This window comes from Pogona vitticeps, chromosome 5 (assembly GCF_051106095.1).
Source record: "Pogona vitticeps strain Pit_001003342236 chromosome 5, PviZW2.1, whole genome shotgun sequence".
Classification (NCBI taxonomy): domain Eukaryota; kingdom Metazoa; phylum Chordata; class Lepidosauria; order Squamata; family Agamidae; genus Pogona; species Pogona vitticeps.
In genome coordinates, this window is record NC_135787.1 from 196,077,497 (window position 1) to 196,093,265 (window position 15,769).

The 15,769-nt window shown below is 56.7% G+C and overlaps 1 protein-coding gene across 6 annotated transcripts in view; it reads left to right on the forward strand.

The window, feature by feature from the left end:
• The window catches only part of SHANK3 (SH3 and multiple ankyrin repeat domains 3), a 374,779-nt gene extending 359,365 nt beyond the window's left edge, over window positions 1-15,414 (forward strand). For 3 of the 6 annotated variants that reach the window (XM_078376769.1, XM_078376771.1, XM_078376770.1), the window contains one exon: window positions 7,366-15,414. In XM_078376769.1, coding sequence (XP_078232895.1) covers window positions 7,366-7,909 — 544 coding nt within the window. In that variant the 3' untranslated portion in view covers window positions 7,910-15,414. The other 3 variants (XR_013536992.1, XM_078376773.1, XM_078376774.1) reach the window with 3 other exon arrangements.
• The last annotated feature ends 355 nt before the right edge of the window (window positions 15,415-15,769 follow it).

Genomic DNA, 15,769 nt, shown 5'->3' on the forward strand with positions numbered 1-15,769 from the left:
CTCTCAGGGCGATCTGTGCCAAGTCTGACTTTGCTGAGACCGTTAAATCCTCACGCCTGCCTTACTCCTTCCTGGGAAACGTAGCAGGTCCCGTGTGCATTCTCATCCCATTTCCCACTGCTGGCCCTCCTTTCTCACCCCCTCTGCCTCCATGCCCCCCATCCTCCCCGCACCCACCCCTCGCCCTGCCTCTCCACCCGCTGCCCCCCCAAGCCTCCACCCATTGCTTTGTCTCTCTCGGGCTTTGGCTGTGGAATCCATGCGGTTGTAAATGTTCCATTTCCTCTAGCAGATCAGGAATGGGATGCAGTGGACATGGGCCTTGCCAGAGCTGAGCTGCCTGTCAGAATCCGTGGGTGTCTGTGGCCCGGATCCCCCGAGCATCTCTGTCTTCCCGCCTGCTGGCTTCTTCAGCGCTCCCTGGCCAGCTGGCCTCCTGCTCCAGCGAGCAGGACCTCCGCCCGGTGGCGCCCCTGGAGACCAAGGGCAGACGAGGCCCTGTGAGCCATTGAACAGTGCTGGGGGTGGGGGTGGGTGGGGTGGTCACACATTCTCCGCCCCACCCTGGTCGCATGGGAGAGGGACTTCCTTCAGCACCCTGCACCCAAAGGCAATCCCTGTGATGATGATGATGATGATGATGATGGCGAGGTCCTGACTTCCTTCTCTAGGAAGACCCCTGCCCCCTCCATGGAGAGAGAGTCCCCCCTTCCCGATCTTGCACCTACCCACCCACCCCCCGGCCATCAGGCCTTGGCTTCTGGGAGACGCAGCGGCTCCAGGCTGGTTTGTGACGACGACGACATCTGTGCGTTCTACTTTGGGGTGTGGGTTGTGACCATCGGCGCCTTGGACTGATGCTAACATTTCTCTCATTGCCTCTCTTCCTGCTCTCCCCATCTGCATGCCTCGGCTGCTCTGTCTAGAACCGCCTCAGGCCTCAGGAGGGTGGGCGAGTTGTGTAAGTGAGCATGTTCTCATCTCATAGCAACCCCATGTCTTCCGTCCGTCCGTCCTGTCCTGTCCTGTCCTGTGCTGCTGCTGCTGCTGCCATTGTGCCAGGGAGTGGGGTGCAGGGAGGAGGGTGGCCAGGCTTGCTCTGCCGTGTGGGTCTGCCCGTGTCCTGCCCGTCTGTGCCCCCCTAGCATGTCTGTCTCCCTGTCTTGTGATGTGATGTTCTGTGCCACTGGGTCCCAAGAGGAAACTCCCACCTCTTGCCTTCCAAGGGACGAAAACAGCGGCCTCGGGGATGGAGCATGCAGGAGGTCCCCTCCCAAGGCTCTGGCTCCCTAGCCAAAAGGAGAACCGAGTGGGGAGGGCTGACCTCTCCCCTTTCCCTTTGCCTTCTCCAGGAACACTTTCAGCCTGGCCCGTTTGCCCGCCTGGCTTCGTGGAGGGGAAGCCAGCCTGTAGGGCTGCCTGTGCCACCTCCGTGGGCTTCTGCCAGTCCAAGCCCCAGGAGGCGCTTCTGTTGCCCCCAGCCGAGTCTCCTGGCTAGAAAACGGCGCCGGAGCCCTTGAGCACCAGGCGCCTCCTGGGTCCTCAGAGGGAGTGAACGGTGGGAGGCAGCGATTTCACAACCCCACACAGACACACACACACACACACACACCCCTAGGGGTTCAAAAGGTCTTCCTCATGTCCCTTTGGGCTGATCCAGGTGGCCGTTCCTTCTGCCGGAGAGTTCCTTGGCAGCTCAGCAAACGGGTTCGAATCCTCCGGTTCCCGCTGGGTCCCACCGTGGGGGGAGTGGGCGGCACTCGAGTCGTCTCCCTGCTGTGCTGCTGCCGCCAGTCTCGGCCTGTGTGTGGTCATTGGGGCTGCCCCAAGGCTCCGACCCTGAGGCCCTCAGACGGGGTCCTCAGAAGGGTAGCAGCTTCTCAGGAAAAGGGAGGGGTGGTAGCAGTACCACCACCGCCCCCCCTCCATCTGTAACCTGACTCACCTGGGCCAGAGATCGTTCCCCACAAAACGGCCGACAGGTTGTGTGTCGTCGTCCCCCCGACGCCTGTCACATTGGACATGGGGGAGGGGGGCTGTGATTTGGTTGGCACGTAATCCTGAGTATAAGGGAGGCTTCTTCTCGCAAGAGCGATACTCTGAGGTGCCACACAAGGAAGGGGCGGAAGATCTGACCAAGAGACTCGGAATGCGGGTTGCAGGTATGACCTCCCTGTCCGAGGCGAGCGTGGGTATCCCCCCCCCCAAAAGGGACTCTGAGGGTCCCGTGCCTGCTGTCTGATTGAAGAGGCCCTCTGCTCCAGGCGGGCACGGAGGAGAGCTTTCATCCAAAGTCTCCTCTCCAGCAGGGAGCTGGGCCTCCCTTCCGTCTGACCCCGGTCTTGGGGTGTTGCCCCCTCCGGGGCTGGCCAAGCCCACTCCCTTTTCCTAGGGCACCTGGGAACTCTTCAGGTGCGGTACGTGACCCTGATGTGCCCCCTGTGGACACACAGGGCTGGGGTGTCCCATGTCACTCGCCTCTGGTCCTCGCTGATCTCCGAAGGGTGTTTCTGTCTCTGCTCTCCGGCTCCATCCGTCACACCATCCCCAGGGTTTGAGCTTGGGCTGAATGTCAGTGCTGTGGCTTCTTGTGTGCTGCTCCTTTCATCCATCTGAACATGGCCCCACCGCCCGCCCGCCCGCCCGCCCGCCTCCAGCAAGCCTGTCATGCCAGGAAGCAGGAGCGAGGGAGAGACACACACACACACCCCAGGTGGGGGAGAGCTAAGGAATGCTTTTCGCCTCTCCTAACTCTTGGCCCCTGTGGCCCCTGCGTGGCTTTGGATGTTTGCTTTCTTGGGTTGCTGAAGACAGTGGCCGCGTGTGAGCATAGGAACGGCCGGGCCGGCTTCTGCCGCCCGTGGGGACTGGTCTCAGCCCAGCCTCCCACCCGTTCCTGTCTTTTTGCCTCTGTGTGATGCCTGAGTCCGCTTGGCCCGCGCGGCGGCAGAGTGGATCCGTGGTTAGCAGTTCTCCAGCCGTCTCTGGGTGGAAAAGTCCGCTCTTGGCAGGACCTGCTCACAGGCTCTGCAAGCATGCACCCTCTCAGCTGGAACATGCAACGGCCTTCAGACATGTCGCTTATGATCCGCTTCTGCCGTTCAGTCCTTCCGCAGCTCTTCCCTTCGCCTGCTCTCTGACTGACAAAGCCACTCAATGAAAATGATACATGATTGGCACCCCAGATCTCAGACTCTAGGGTTCTGCCCCCCCATCTCCTCTCCCCCCAACCCCAGCTATTACAGTGAAGACCTTTCTCATCCATGGGAACATTTCCACACTCAGAATAACTGTAGAGAACTTCAAAGAAGACCCAGCTGAACCTCGTTGATTTTCACAGGTGTCCCTTTAAGTTTGAAATGCACGCATAAATTGTTCTCATGGAAATTAGTGGGAGAAGTGATTCATTTTGGCCAAATCACCCATTTTTATTAAATAGGAGGCTCAGTTCTTCTGGATTGTTCTGTTCTTGGCAGAATAAGTATCAGGCTGATGTCATAACTGAGCAGTGCTCAGGGATATGTCTGATTCCACGTTCAATACAAGCAAACACACAGACAATTCCCACAGGTACACAGTGGAGCCTCAGGTAGATCAGCCGCCCACCCCCTCTCGTCACACGTTGACCAGCAATGGGGGGGGGGAGGTGAGGCCTCCCCTGGATCTGGAAATGGCCCCGTTGGTGGCTGGGAGGCCCTTTGGGCTTCTCCTCTTGCCTGGCTGTGGGGCATCCAGTTCTCTCCCTGTTGCTGCAGGAGACAAGGCAGGCGCTGCGAGAGCAGCACAGACAGTGCTTCCCTACGGGATGGGGGGGGATTTCAGCCCACAAAGCGTGTTGCCATTTCTCCCTTCTCCACCGTAGCAGCCACTCTTGGAACTCCTTCGGACCCCTTTCGGGCTCCGGCTCAGAGAGGGACCAAGCAGCCGGGGGCCGTTTGAGACCTGGCTTTGCATCCAAGCTTAGAGACGTGGCTCTCCCAAATGACCCCTCCTCCCCTGCAAAGGGAGTCAAGAGCTCTGCTGCACGTCCAGCCTGGCATCACTGAAGAGGGGAAAGATCCAGTCGGAGCAAAAGCATTTACACTCTGTTAGATTACAACAGACTGGAAAATCTGGACTGGCTGAGTATTGTGTTAAATATGGTCATGGGGTCCAAGTATTGGCCAATACCAGGCGATTTTGGGACAGAATTGTTATGGAGGCTCTCTTGGTAAGCCTTGAGCTGCCTTCCATCAACAGAGAGTGGCGTTACTTCTGGTGCTTGCTGGAAGCCTTCGTTTTGCAAATGAGACTTGGCAGGTTGCCTTTATAAAATGCTGGCCACTGCAGTGGGGGGGGGCAGTGGTTGGCTCTTTCATGTTCATCTGCCTGGTTTCGATAGTATCGCAGTCTTCTTTCAAGGACAGCTGCCAGGTGAAGGGATTCCCCCCCTGCACCATCATCTGCTAAGAGTCTTATTCAGAGTACCAGGACGGGAATGGTACAGAGAGTCTCCTCCGTGAGGCAGGTCGCCAGACAGGCTCCTCCAAAGAAAAATGCATGGAACTCAAGGCTTGGCTTTGCCCACAACAAAAGTTTTTTGTTTTTGTATTCTCAAGGCTTTCACAGCTGGGATCCAATGGTGGTTGTAGGTTTTTCCGGCTATTTTCATTTTTATTTTTTGTAATATAATGCCCTCAAGGTTGCATAAGGTTAACTCCAGTCATTAAGAGTCATTGATGATCCCTGGGCCTTTCTGTTTTGCCCTCTTTAGTTCTTGATGACCACAGAGTAAGTGCTTTTGAAATATCTCCCAGAATCAGGAGAGCTGGTGCTACCAAGCCACGCTGCCCTTCTACCCTCGGCTCCTGCCCGGACCCAGCCATTAAGGGCTTCTCCGTCTGCCTGTTACCCCTTGCCTGGGCCAATGAATGACCAACCGCACAGGCCCACTTCCACCAGAGCAGGAGGGAGAGGGGTCTGGGGACTTGGCTACAGGCTGTTGAGGCTCTCCCCGGCAGCTGAAAGCTTTGCTTCTTCCTCCTTTCTGGTGGCTCAGACTTTCCTGCACTGTCATTCAGAGCAGGATTTGGCAGCCTCCACGTCCACAGCGCGGCTGCCAAAATATGCACGGCTTTTCAAGAGTTGCGTGAAGGTGCATGTGTTGTGTTTTCCAGGGCTCCTATTCGAGAAATGGCTCCTTTCTCTTGACCTGCTGCAGCTGCTCATAATGCTGGCAAGCTGACCGAAGCAGGCAGACCCTCAACGTGGGGAGAGAGAAGGGCTTCTTGGAGGCCAAGGAGAGGGCTCAGCTGGGACTTTTCTCTTGGCTCCTGTCTGGACAGATCAGGCTTGATGGATGCTCCTGCTAGTTTTGTGAAGATTCCACACAAATCGGCTGCTTTCGCTCTTTGTCCGCTTCCGTCCAGACCATTGGTCTTTTAAACCGCATGTCTCCCTTTAGCCTTCTGTCTTGGCACTAAGAAACTTCAGACATCTTTATACACTTCTTTCCCTTTGGAAAATAGTTTATTGCCTATAAAGCCAGGTTGGTAGGTGTCGGACGGAGCCTCCCATGCCACTCTGACCCCCTTGGCCATCTCTTCCCCCCCCCCCCCCCGCTTCTAAGATCATTGCTTCTGTTCCCTGGTTTCATTCTTCCCGCTTGGCCTCAGATGCCTTTGATTCATAACCAGTTTATCCAGACCCACAAACGGCAAGAGCGCCGGGGTGCCTGGCTTGTCCTCCAGCTTGTTCATCCCTGCAGATGGCGTTCCATCGAAGCTGCCTGCGAAAGTGTTCGGTTCTGTATCAGCCCTGGGAAACGCAAGCCCCCTCCCATCTGGAGCTCTTGCCAACTGAAGACCCTTCCCCCTGCCCTGCATGCATCTCCGGTCAGAATTAGCCCCCTGGGGAAGAGTCGGTGCAAGGGGCCATTGGGTAGCTGCGCAGAGCTTCCTTTGGTGAGGGTTGGCAGGGCCCCTCGAGCAGACGGAGGATCAGGGAAGGGAAGGCACAGAGAAGCAGGCCGTCCTTATTGCCCGGAGGACCCAGGGGGGTAAAGCACACTTGGCAAAAGCCAGCCGACCGCTGTGGGCAGCATTGTCGTGTTGCCCAAGGGCAGAGTGGGAAGGAAGGAGCGCGCCCGTCCTGTCCCCCCCCTTCCCAGTGCTTCCCCTGCCCAGTCAAAGAGGGGCTTTTGCGGTGGGACTGGCTTGGACGTTGCTGGCATAGAAGAGGAGGAGGAGAGGCTGCGCCTGGAGAGAACGTGTGAGGGTTTGCTGCGCGTGGGTGGCCTTGTCGGCCCCTGGGGAGGGTCTTCCCCCCCCCCCGATCCCCAGTCCTAGTTCCTCTGGGACAGTCGAGGAAAGGACTCTGCCATCCCAGCTGGCGGCTTTGCTTACGGCTGCCTAGAACGGAAGAATGAAGTGGAGGATCCAGTCTCAACCCACCCACCCACGGCCCCATGCTTTCACACACAAAGAGAGCAAGAGAGGAACCCGCAGTATCTCAAGGGATACTTTCTGCATTGTATTCGTGAAGGCTTTCCCAGCCGGGATCTAATGGCTGTTGTGGGTTTTTCGGGCTCTTTGGCCGTGTTCTGAAGGTTATTCTTCCTAACGTTTCGCCAGTCTCTGTGGCAGAATCCAGAGCACAGCATGCCACTCCAGTCCCCTGAAGATGCCCATGTCCACAGAGACTGGCAAAACATTAGGAAGAACCTCCAGAACGCAGCCAAAAAGCCCAAAAAACCCACAACAACCACTTTCTGCATTACTTGAAAGAAGGAAGCATACTGTTGGACAGACACATACTGCAGAGACCCGTTTGACCTCCGTGATGGCCGAGCGCTGGTCTTGGGTGGCAGGTGTACTTAGCCAAGACAGATTTCCCTGCTGGACCTCCTCGTATCTCCTCCAAGGGAGCTCGATCTGTCCACAGGAGGGAAGTTATGGGATGTTCAATGGATCAAGGTCAAACCCTATGTGAAGGCAAATCCAACATTATCCCTCCAGGCCGGCAAATATTTTTGAGTGGCCTGCCTGAGCACCGTCACACTTCTGTCCATTGACAAAAGAGAAGCAGGCTGACGTAGGCAGGCCTCCCGAGGCACCTTTCCTTTCAGATTAAGACGGTTATTCTCCGGCTCGAATCTCAGCGGAGAGCTTGAGAGCTTTATGATGTTGGCTCTCCCCTCTTGGAGCTGGCTGCCTTGGGGTTTGGGGAACAGCAGCCACACCCACAGTAATTCTGCTTTCCCCCATAGGCTCTTTCTGTGTGTGTGTGTGTGTGTGTGTGTGTGTGTGTGTGTGTGTGTTTGGTGCATCTGGACCGTTCTCACCTCTGGTTTTTGGGCTCTCTCGCTCTCCCTCTCTCTCTCCACAGACTTTTCAGTAGTTTAGGAGAACTGAGCACCATTTCCCAGCGCAGCTCCGGCACCACCTACACCGTGCGTCCTGGCAGCCGCTACCCTGTCACCCGACGCACTCCTAGCCCGGTCAAGCCCGCTCTGGACAGGACAGACCCGCTCAGCAGCGTCCGGCCCTACGGGCTCACCCCGCCCACCATCCTCAAATCTTCCAGCCTCTCCATCCCACATGAACCCAAGGAAGTGCGCTTTGTGGTGAGGAGCGTGAGCGCCCGGAGCCGCTCCCCATCGCCCTCGCCGTCCCCCACCGCCGCCCTGCATACCCTCCACCCGCCTCGGCCCTTCCTGCAGAAGCCACTACACCTGTGGAACAAGTACGATGTGGGGGACTGGCTGGAGAGCATCCACCTGGTGGAGCACCGGGACAAATTTGAGGACAACGAGATTGAGGGCACCCACCTGCCGGCCCTGACCAAGGAGGATTTTGTGGAGCTGGGGGTGACGCGGGTCGGGCACCGCATGAACATTGAGCGGGCACTCAAACAGATGGTAGACAGCTGACCACCCCAGGCAGCGCCAGCCTCTGGGGAAGGGGCTGCGGGGGGGCTGTTTCTACTAGACGTAAGCCGGAACCCACTGGACACGCTTTCAATTCTACTCTGACCACTGCACTGAAGGGGGGGGAGAGAGAGCTGACAAGCATCTGCTGGGTCAGTCTCTCTCTCTCTCTCTCTCTCTCTCTCTCTCTCTCTTTCTCTCTCAATATCTCCTCCCCGACTCTCTCGCATGCATGCATCCTTCCTTTGCCTGGAGAAGAGGAAGGGTGTGTGACGACTCATTCCCCCATATGTTTGTCCAGGGGAGTCTGGCCTGCACAATTCTGGATGTGCCCTTTCCCAAGAGAGTCACTGCAGGACAGGTGGTTCTGGGGAAGGGAGAGGGGGCCCTGATTTTGAGGACACCACTTGTGTGGGATACCCATAAGGAGTGCACGGAGCGGTGGAGGGGGAGGAGGGTGTTATGAGAAGAGGCAGAGGAAGCACCGGGGAGGAGATGGCGCAGCTCAGTTGTGCTGGGTCTGAGCTGCATTGCGGCTCGTATCTGCATCAGTTTATCCGGAGACAAAGTAGTGGCTTAAGGATCTCTTTGGAAAGGGGAGGCGTCCCGATGTAGGCAGGATGCAGCCTGCTGGGGAGTGACAGAAATGGCTAAGGAGACCTCTGGAACTCCCACCAGGCAGCACCTTCTAAGGGAGGCTGCAGGTCGGGGGGAGTCCTTGTGGCTCAGGGGTTAAACTGCAACGCTGCAGTGAAAACTCTGCTCACAACCGCCTTTGATCCCAGCGGATTCAGGTAGCCGGCTTAAGGTTCACTCAACCTTCCATGCTTCTGAGGTCTGTAAAAGGGGGGGGGGCAAAGTGTAGCCTGCATAATTAACTTGTAAACTCCCGAGACAGTTCTTGAAGTGCTATGGGGTGGGGTATAAGCAGCACACTTTGCTTTCCTGGGAGATGTGCATGGGCCAGCGCACTGCAGCCGGCAGTCCTGTGGGTGAAAACAGGCAAGGAGACCGTAGCCGGAGGCAAGGCGGCCGGCCGGCCTCCCTCTCCCTGACATGCAGGCGTCCCGGTTTCTCCCAGGAAGGATCACCTTGTGGGCGAGGAGATGAACCTGCCCCACCCCGGGCCCAGGGAGGCACAACAGAGAGAGAGAGAGAGAGAGAGGGAAACCACACACACACACAGACACACACGCACGTGTACTCGTACTGAGAAGGCCCTGCCTTTCGAAGGACTGTCTTCTTTTGCCCCCACCATGAGAGGGGACCAAAGTCGCATGGATAGAAGAAGCATGTTTGGGGGCCATACCGGGGGGGGGGAGCAGAAGTGGGGAATCTGGCAGCTTCTGCTTTGCCCGCGTTCATGGGGGGGAGGTCTCATTTTTTTCTTGGGGGGGCGGGGGATGCATCGAAGGAGTCTCTCTAATCTCTGTGCGTTTCTGTGGATTTGGTGATCCAGCCAGAGGGATGCCAGGGCCAGGATCCTGCCCACTCTGTCCTAGTCACTCATTTTGCATCTTTTTAATCAACTATATATTTGGAAAGAAAAAAAGAACAAATATCTATATATCTATATATCTATATCGCCACCTTGTTTTGTTGTGGTTTCAGAAAGCAGTCTCTCACTCAGAGGGGGGGAGGGAGGCCTGCTGTTTCTCCCAGCAATTCCCCCCACTTTGGGGGGGGGGGAAGTTTTAGGGACCTAATGAATGAATGAACGAAGGCGCGGGGTGGGGGCAGGCGGGAGGAGCATCTTTTTCAGTCTCTTGCAGATATCCTGAATTTGACGGTGGGGTGGGGGACCAAAATCTCAATCTGGCACTTGGTTGGGGGACATACCTGGTCTTCCATGTTTTTCTGGGCAGTGAGTGCTACAGGACAGGCCCTGGCCAGAGGGAGCTGCCTGCACCCCCACTTGCCTCAGCCCCGTCTCTCGCCACCCCCACCACCCCCCGTGGGGCCAGAGTAGGGGCCAAGGGAGGCAAGCGGAGCCCTCCTCCTCTCCTTCTGCAGGTTCTGGATGCGACGTGAGGCCAGCCCCGAGCGAGCGGAGCAGGGAAGGTGGCTAGGATGGCTGGGAAAGGGCCAGGCCTGGAGCGAGAGGGAGGGAGGGGAGGAAGAAGAGCAGCAGCCCAAGGACGTGGGAGGGTTGGTGGTCCAGGGAGGGCCTCGTGGCCGGGGGAGAGGGGAGGCATTTCAAGGACGGCATCCCCCATACAATATCTGGTTCTGAAGATCCCCCACCAGCACCTGCCAAATGGTGTGGCTGGGAGGCGGATGTGGGGATGGGGGCAGGTCTTGGTTGGCCCTTCAGCCCCTCCCATCTTGGACCTACAGCCGTGGTCTAGCAGGAATGTTCACACTTGAGCCATAGGCAGCATCTCCGGGGGGGGGGGTGAGCCACTGTTGAGAGCATGCCCACCCCACCCGTTGGTCGCAGGGGGATTCCCACCGCGGGGTCCCAGTCGGCGCATTTCCTGTCCTGCTGTCCCTACAAGGACCCAGGAGGAGGCGGCTGTGGGACTGGGTGGAGCACCGAGGGGGACACTTCGAAAGGATGGGGCCAGGAAAAGCATTTCTCCCCCCCTCCTCCCCACTCGAGAAGCTTCTCTCAGCTTCAGCGCTTGGAGGCCCAGCTCAGGTGTCCTTGGGACTGGCCGCGCGGGCCCCCTTTCCGGCCTGTGACACCCCGCTTCTGCTCGCCTGTCCAGCCCCTGCGAGACCAGTTGGACATCTGCCCTCCGCCCCAGGCGGGTGTCAGGCAGTGGGAAGCTTCAGCCCCCCCCCAAGTCCTTTTCCTTCGAAAAGGCGTAAATTCTTTCTGGTGCTAGAGGGAAGGAAGAGGGAAATCCTCGCCGACCCTCACCCTCTCTCAACCTTCCCAAGCTTATCCCAGTGGCTGGCCGTGGGGTGGCCATTCGCATGGAAAATGCACAAAAAGGGGGCAGCCTGCCCTCCGCCCCACCCCCACCTGTCCTCCCCATGAGAAGCTTCTGGAGGGGTGAAGAGGAGGAGGAGGAGGAGGAAGGGGCTCTGCTGAGTGCGTCTCTTCCCCGTAGGCAGCCCTGAGCGGGTTGGGGTGAGGTGGCTTCACTTTCCGGCTTCGAGGCAGGAGGAGGGCTCACCTGGGATGGGTGCTGAGCCCTGCCCCCCCCCCCCCGCAGGGCTTGTGGCCGCTGGGGCTGGGATGCGGGGAGACACCGGGATCCATGGGGTTGAGCAACAGGCCACCCACCCACCCACTCATGCATTTCCATCAAAACCTTCACAATAACAGGACTTTCAGAGAACAGAACAGGATGGTTTGCGCTCCAGTTCCTTGTTTTCAGATTTTCTTTGTCAACCAAAGAATTCCAACCAACCCATGTAGGAAAACCACCGTTTTTTCTGATTTCTCAGACTTTAGCATATGTTTGCCCAGTCACATTTTAGACCGCGTTTGTAAGGAGCGAGAGTGGATCTGTAATGACTGGATTTAATCATTTGAAGACGATTCAGACCCTGCCACCCCCTTACAAGACCTACACGGTAGACACTGTAAACCCTAGAGGGGTCTTCCCCAATCTGATGTGCTCCAGGCCTGTTGGATTACAAATCCCATCATTCCAAGGCAGCACAAAAGTTTGGAAGGCTGCCCTAGGCCGTGGCCCTCCCAGAGCTGAGAATCGTATTGGATTTCACATGCATCTTGGATTAGCTCTTCTTTTTTTGCAGCTGATGACCGCTAATTGGTGAGCTGCTAAGGCATGTTTCAGTCTCCTCCCAAATCATCAATTGTGCTCTGTAATGTCATGCTGATGACTGAACCTTCACAGGACCATTTTGTGCCTGTTGACTCTGATGAAAATCCCACTGAGTTCACTAGGGCTTAAGTGCGTTTGGGATTGCAGCCTTCCTCTGGTAGTGCTTTCCCATTTCAGGTAGCAGGTGTGCATCTACTCTAGTGTCGGCAACGGCTTGTCCCTAGGCAGCACCCCAAGGACCCCATCCTGCCCGGGTGTGTGTTGCTTCTTGCCCATCAGCAAGCCAGGGCTGCAGTTGCTGCCCTCTGACCTGCAGGGTGACCCCCTTCCTGCCCTTCACGGCCTGGAGGCCGGCCACTTCCCTTCGGCCCAACCGCAAGCTTTGTGAGCCCAAGCTGAATCTGCTTTGCCGCCCTCTCCTGCCCCAATGCGGCCCGACTGGCCTTCCTCACATGGGCAGAGAAGGTGCTGCTCTGTTGGTCGCTGACCACGCTTACACCTCTCTCTATGGAGGCTCACGGTCCTGCAGCCCCTGTCCCTGGGGAGGGGGGGGTGGAATTTACTGTCTGTAAGACTGGTTGGTGCCTTGCTGACCTGCTATCCGCCTCAGCGCAGGCTCCTCTGGGCGCCTCTTCCCCCCCCCCTTTGCTGCCACGGGCTCTGTGTCTCTGTGTCCCTTCTGCAGCTGTTTCTGGGACAATCGGAGGAGACCCGCCTGCCTGCATCAGCCTCCTCTTGCTGGAGGCGTGAAGACTGCAGACCCTGTAACATGTCTGCAGGAAGTTCACTTCAGGACTGGGAAAGCTGGATGCCTTCTTCCTTCCTTCCTTCCCTCCCTCTCTCCCTCCCTCCCTCGAGAGCAGCCCTCCTTTTCCCCCCCGAGCACTTTCCTTTTTCCTCTTGAGGGCTGGAGAGCAGCACACCTCGGTAGCCCTGCTGCTGCTGCCGCTGCTGCTCCTGCCCACCCCGAAGGCCAGCCGAGCTTCTCTGCGCACAGGGAAGCTGCCCAGCTTCAGCCCCACTAAGCAGCTGCAGCCGTACCTGTGTTCGCCAACACTGGGCGGAACCCTGGGGGTTGCACTGGAGGCCTCGCGCCGTCTGCCCCGGGGACGCCACGGCTAAGTCCTGTTCAGGCCTAGCACAAAGGGGTGCGCCAGCCAGCCAGGGCTCGCTGGCGCCAGAGATGCCAGAAGGGGAGCCGCTCCCGGGATCTCCTGGTCAACTGGCTTCTTTTCTGTAATTGCCCCCCACACCCACACCCACACTCCTTCCCCCCACCCTGCTGTGCAAAACTGCAAGCCCTCCTGGCTGCCTCGAGAGACCAAAGGTTGGCCCATGGGGAGCCGTTGAGGAACCAAACGACATGCCCAAGGCGACGCTTTGGAGTCACTTTCCTCTCTGCCTGTAGCGTTTGTTGCACAGGTAGGAGTCATGGCCCAGATTTCTCCTGCCTCCAAAGCCCCACAAGCCCTGGCTTTTGACCAGACCATTTATCAAAAATCCAACATCCGCTTGGGCCAGAATTTGAAAGAAGAGACACATGTTTTTCATCCCCATGCCCCAATGGCCAATGGTTGCACTGGCTGGAGGATTCTGGGACTTGAAGTCAAAAAACCCCGTAACTTCTACAAACACTTCTGGAGAACCTCACAGCTCGTCTCCAGAACCTCCACAAAAACCACCCCCTTTGGCCGATTTAGGTCTTCTGGAACGGACGCCACCGGCCGGTCTGGATCTCCCGGCCTCTGATCGTAGGGCGAGCCGTTGAGTAAGCCTTCCTGAACTCGGTGTTGGGCCTTCCGTCTTAGTCAACAGGCTTAGAGATCTGCTCTTTTGGCACCAAACCAGAGGAGAGTCACAATTTCAAGCTCGACAGCCTCTTTTCAGGACGGTTCAAAGTCAGTCAGTTCTTATTTACATCATCGAAAAGGCTAAAGACTACATTTTCTTTTCTTTAATAAATTCTGTGTTAATTGTTAAATTCAGTAGGTATGATCCTGTCGCTCCTAAATAATTCATGAAATCTGGTCAATTAACTCCCAATTAACTTTTTCTTTTCCCCTCCCCACCGATGATATGAACAGAAGTATAACTTATAAGACCCTAACAGATCCCAAAAGCTTGCTATTTTACCCTATTTCGGACTCTGTAATGTTGCCCATCAAGCCCTCGAGGTGCTCCTGGGGGCAGGAGCGGCCGTCCGGGCTGCCTTCTTTGCCTACAAGTGAAAAGCAGCACACTCCCAGCAGGGGTTGCGGGGGGGGGGGCTGGGACGTTTTTTCTTCTTCAATGGGACACCTTGAAGGGTCAGCCAAGGCACCCTCAAACAAAGGAGGAGGGAGGATAGGCAGAGGTGGGAGGAAAGCCGACTCCCAGGCTCTCCTCAACAACCTTGGAGGTGCGGGCCAGTGTCCAAAGGACAGGGCAGCCTCGGGGAAGAGGCAGTGGCTGGGCCCGGGTCTTCCCTTTGGGCTTCCCAAAAAGGGAACAGGATTGGAAAAAACCCACCGGGGGCCGGTCTGCTCGTGGCCCTCTGGAGCCTGCCTCTTTCGTCCCTTAAAGGAGTACAGATGGGAGTCTGGGGAGAGCCGTTCGGCCGGCCCTACAAGGAGCAGGCTGTGCCTGGAGTCCTGGGCAGAAAGGTTCTTCAGGGGCTCTGGCAGGAGCCCCCATGTCGGCGGTCCGTCCCAAGGGCTCTGCACATTCGCCCCTGCCTTTGCTTCCTGGGTTGCAAAGAGCAATGGCCACACAATGAGGAGGACGACGAGAGTAATAAGGAAAAGGCTCTGCCTTGCTGGCTTCCACTCCTGCTGTGCTGTGGGGTGACTCTTTTGCTCAAGGGAGCCCCTCGGGACTGGGCGGAAGCGAAGGGTGTGGGTTCCCCTGTCTAGGCAGCTCCCTCCCCATCCTCCCCTCCTGAAGCAGGGGCCAGCCGATCCCACCGCCCTCCCATGCATTGCGTTCCAAAAAGCCATTCTGGAGAAGGCAGGCAGAGGGGGGGGGGCTGGCTGTGACCTTTCTCTCTCTCTCTCTCTCTCTCTCTCTTTCTCTCTCTCTCTCTGTTTCTCGAGGGTCATTCCAAGAACCAACCCCAGGTATGCAGCTGGGGACGACCCGGCCGCTGCACACGGAGCTACTGTGATTTCTCATGGCTTCTCAATGACTTTTGTTAACTTCTGTACAAATTTGGGACGAGATTTCCGCTCTGGAGTTTTATTTTTAAAGTAATGTTGGTTTCTACTTTTATTTGGGGTCTTGACCAAACCCATTAATCTTCTGTCCTCACAACATCCAGTTTGCATTTCTAGCATTCAAAAGCAAGAGCGAATCTGACTCCTCCCTGGACAGCTCTTGGTGCTCCTCCTTGGGGGGCCGGACACCAAGTACGGGTGGAGGGCTTTTCATGTTCACCAACACACCACCAACAGTAGAGGCCCACAGCTAACGGAAGAGCTGCTCCTGGTCCCATCATCCTGTCCGCCACACACACACACACTCATGCCCGTACCCTTTGGTTTGTCCACTTGTTTTCTAATTGACAGGGTCAGATGGACTTCACCTCTTATTTTCTATGGATTTCCTGAGGAGGCTCCTCCTTCTGTAGAGTAAGGGAGGGGGTGGCGCACACACCCCTCCCTGCCCCTGATGTTGTGATACGCTCCCCCACCCCCACAGAGATCTATGTTTCTTATATTATTATGATTATTATATTATTATGATTATTATGATGATTATTATTATGTAATAAATTTATAAGAAATCTTTCGGCCGTCTCCGCCTTGTCATTCGCTCCATCAAGGGGAAATCCTCCAAATATGTGGATGCATCTCCTATTACGTATGGTTTGAAAGCCTTATTTGGGGGAGGGGGGGTATGTCCTAGAATCGCCCAGTGGGCTCCCTGGCTGGGAGAGTTAGTTCAATAAAAGTTGGGGGGGGAGAGGAGGTTTCCAAGCTGCTTGTCAATTGAGAGTCCCTGGGATGTCATAAAGGTGAGGTGGGTCGTGGTTGTTTGGAGTATGTGTTGTGATGCGTCATCTCTGACCCTCTTTCCAAGCTCTGCCCAGATGGACTTTGGCCAATATCATGTAAGTAAAAAGAAGGGGGGTCCAGGACTTAGG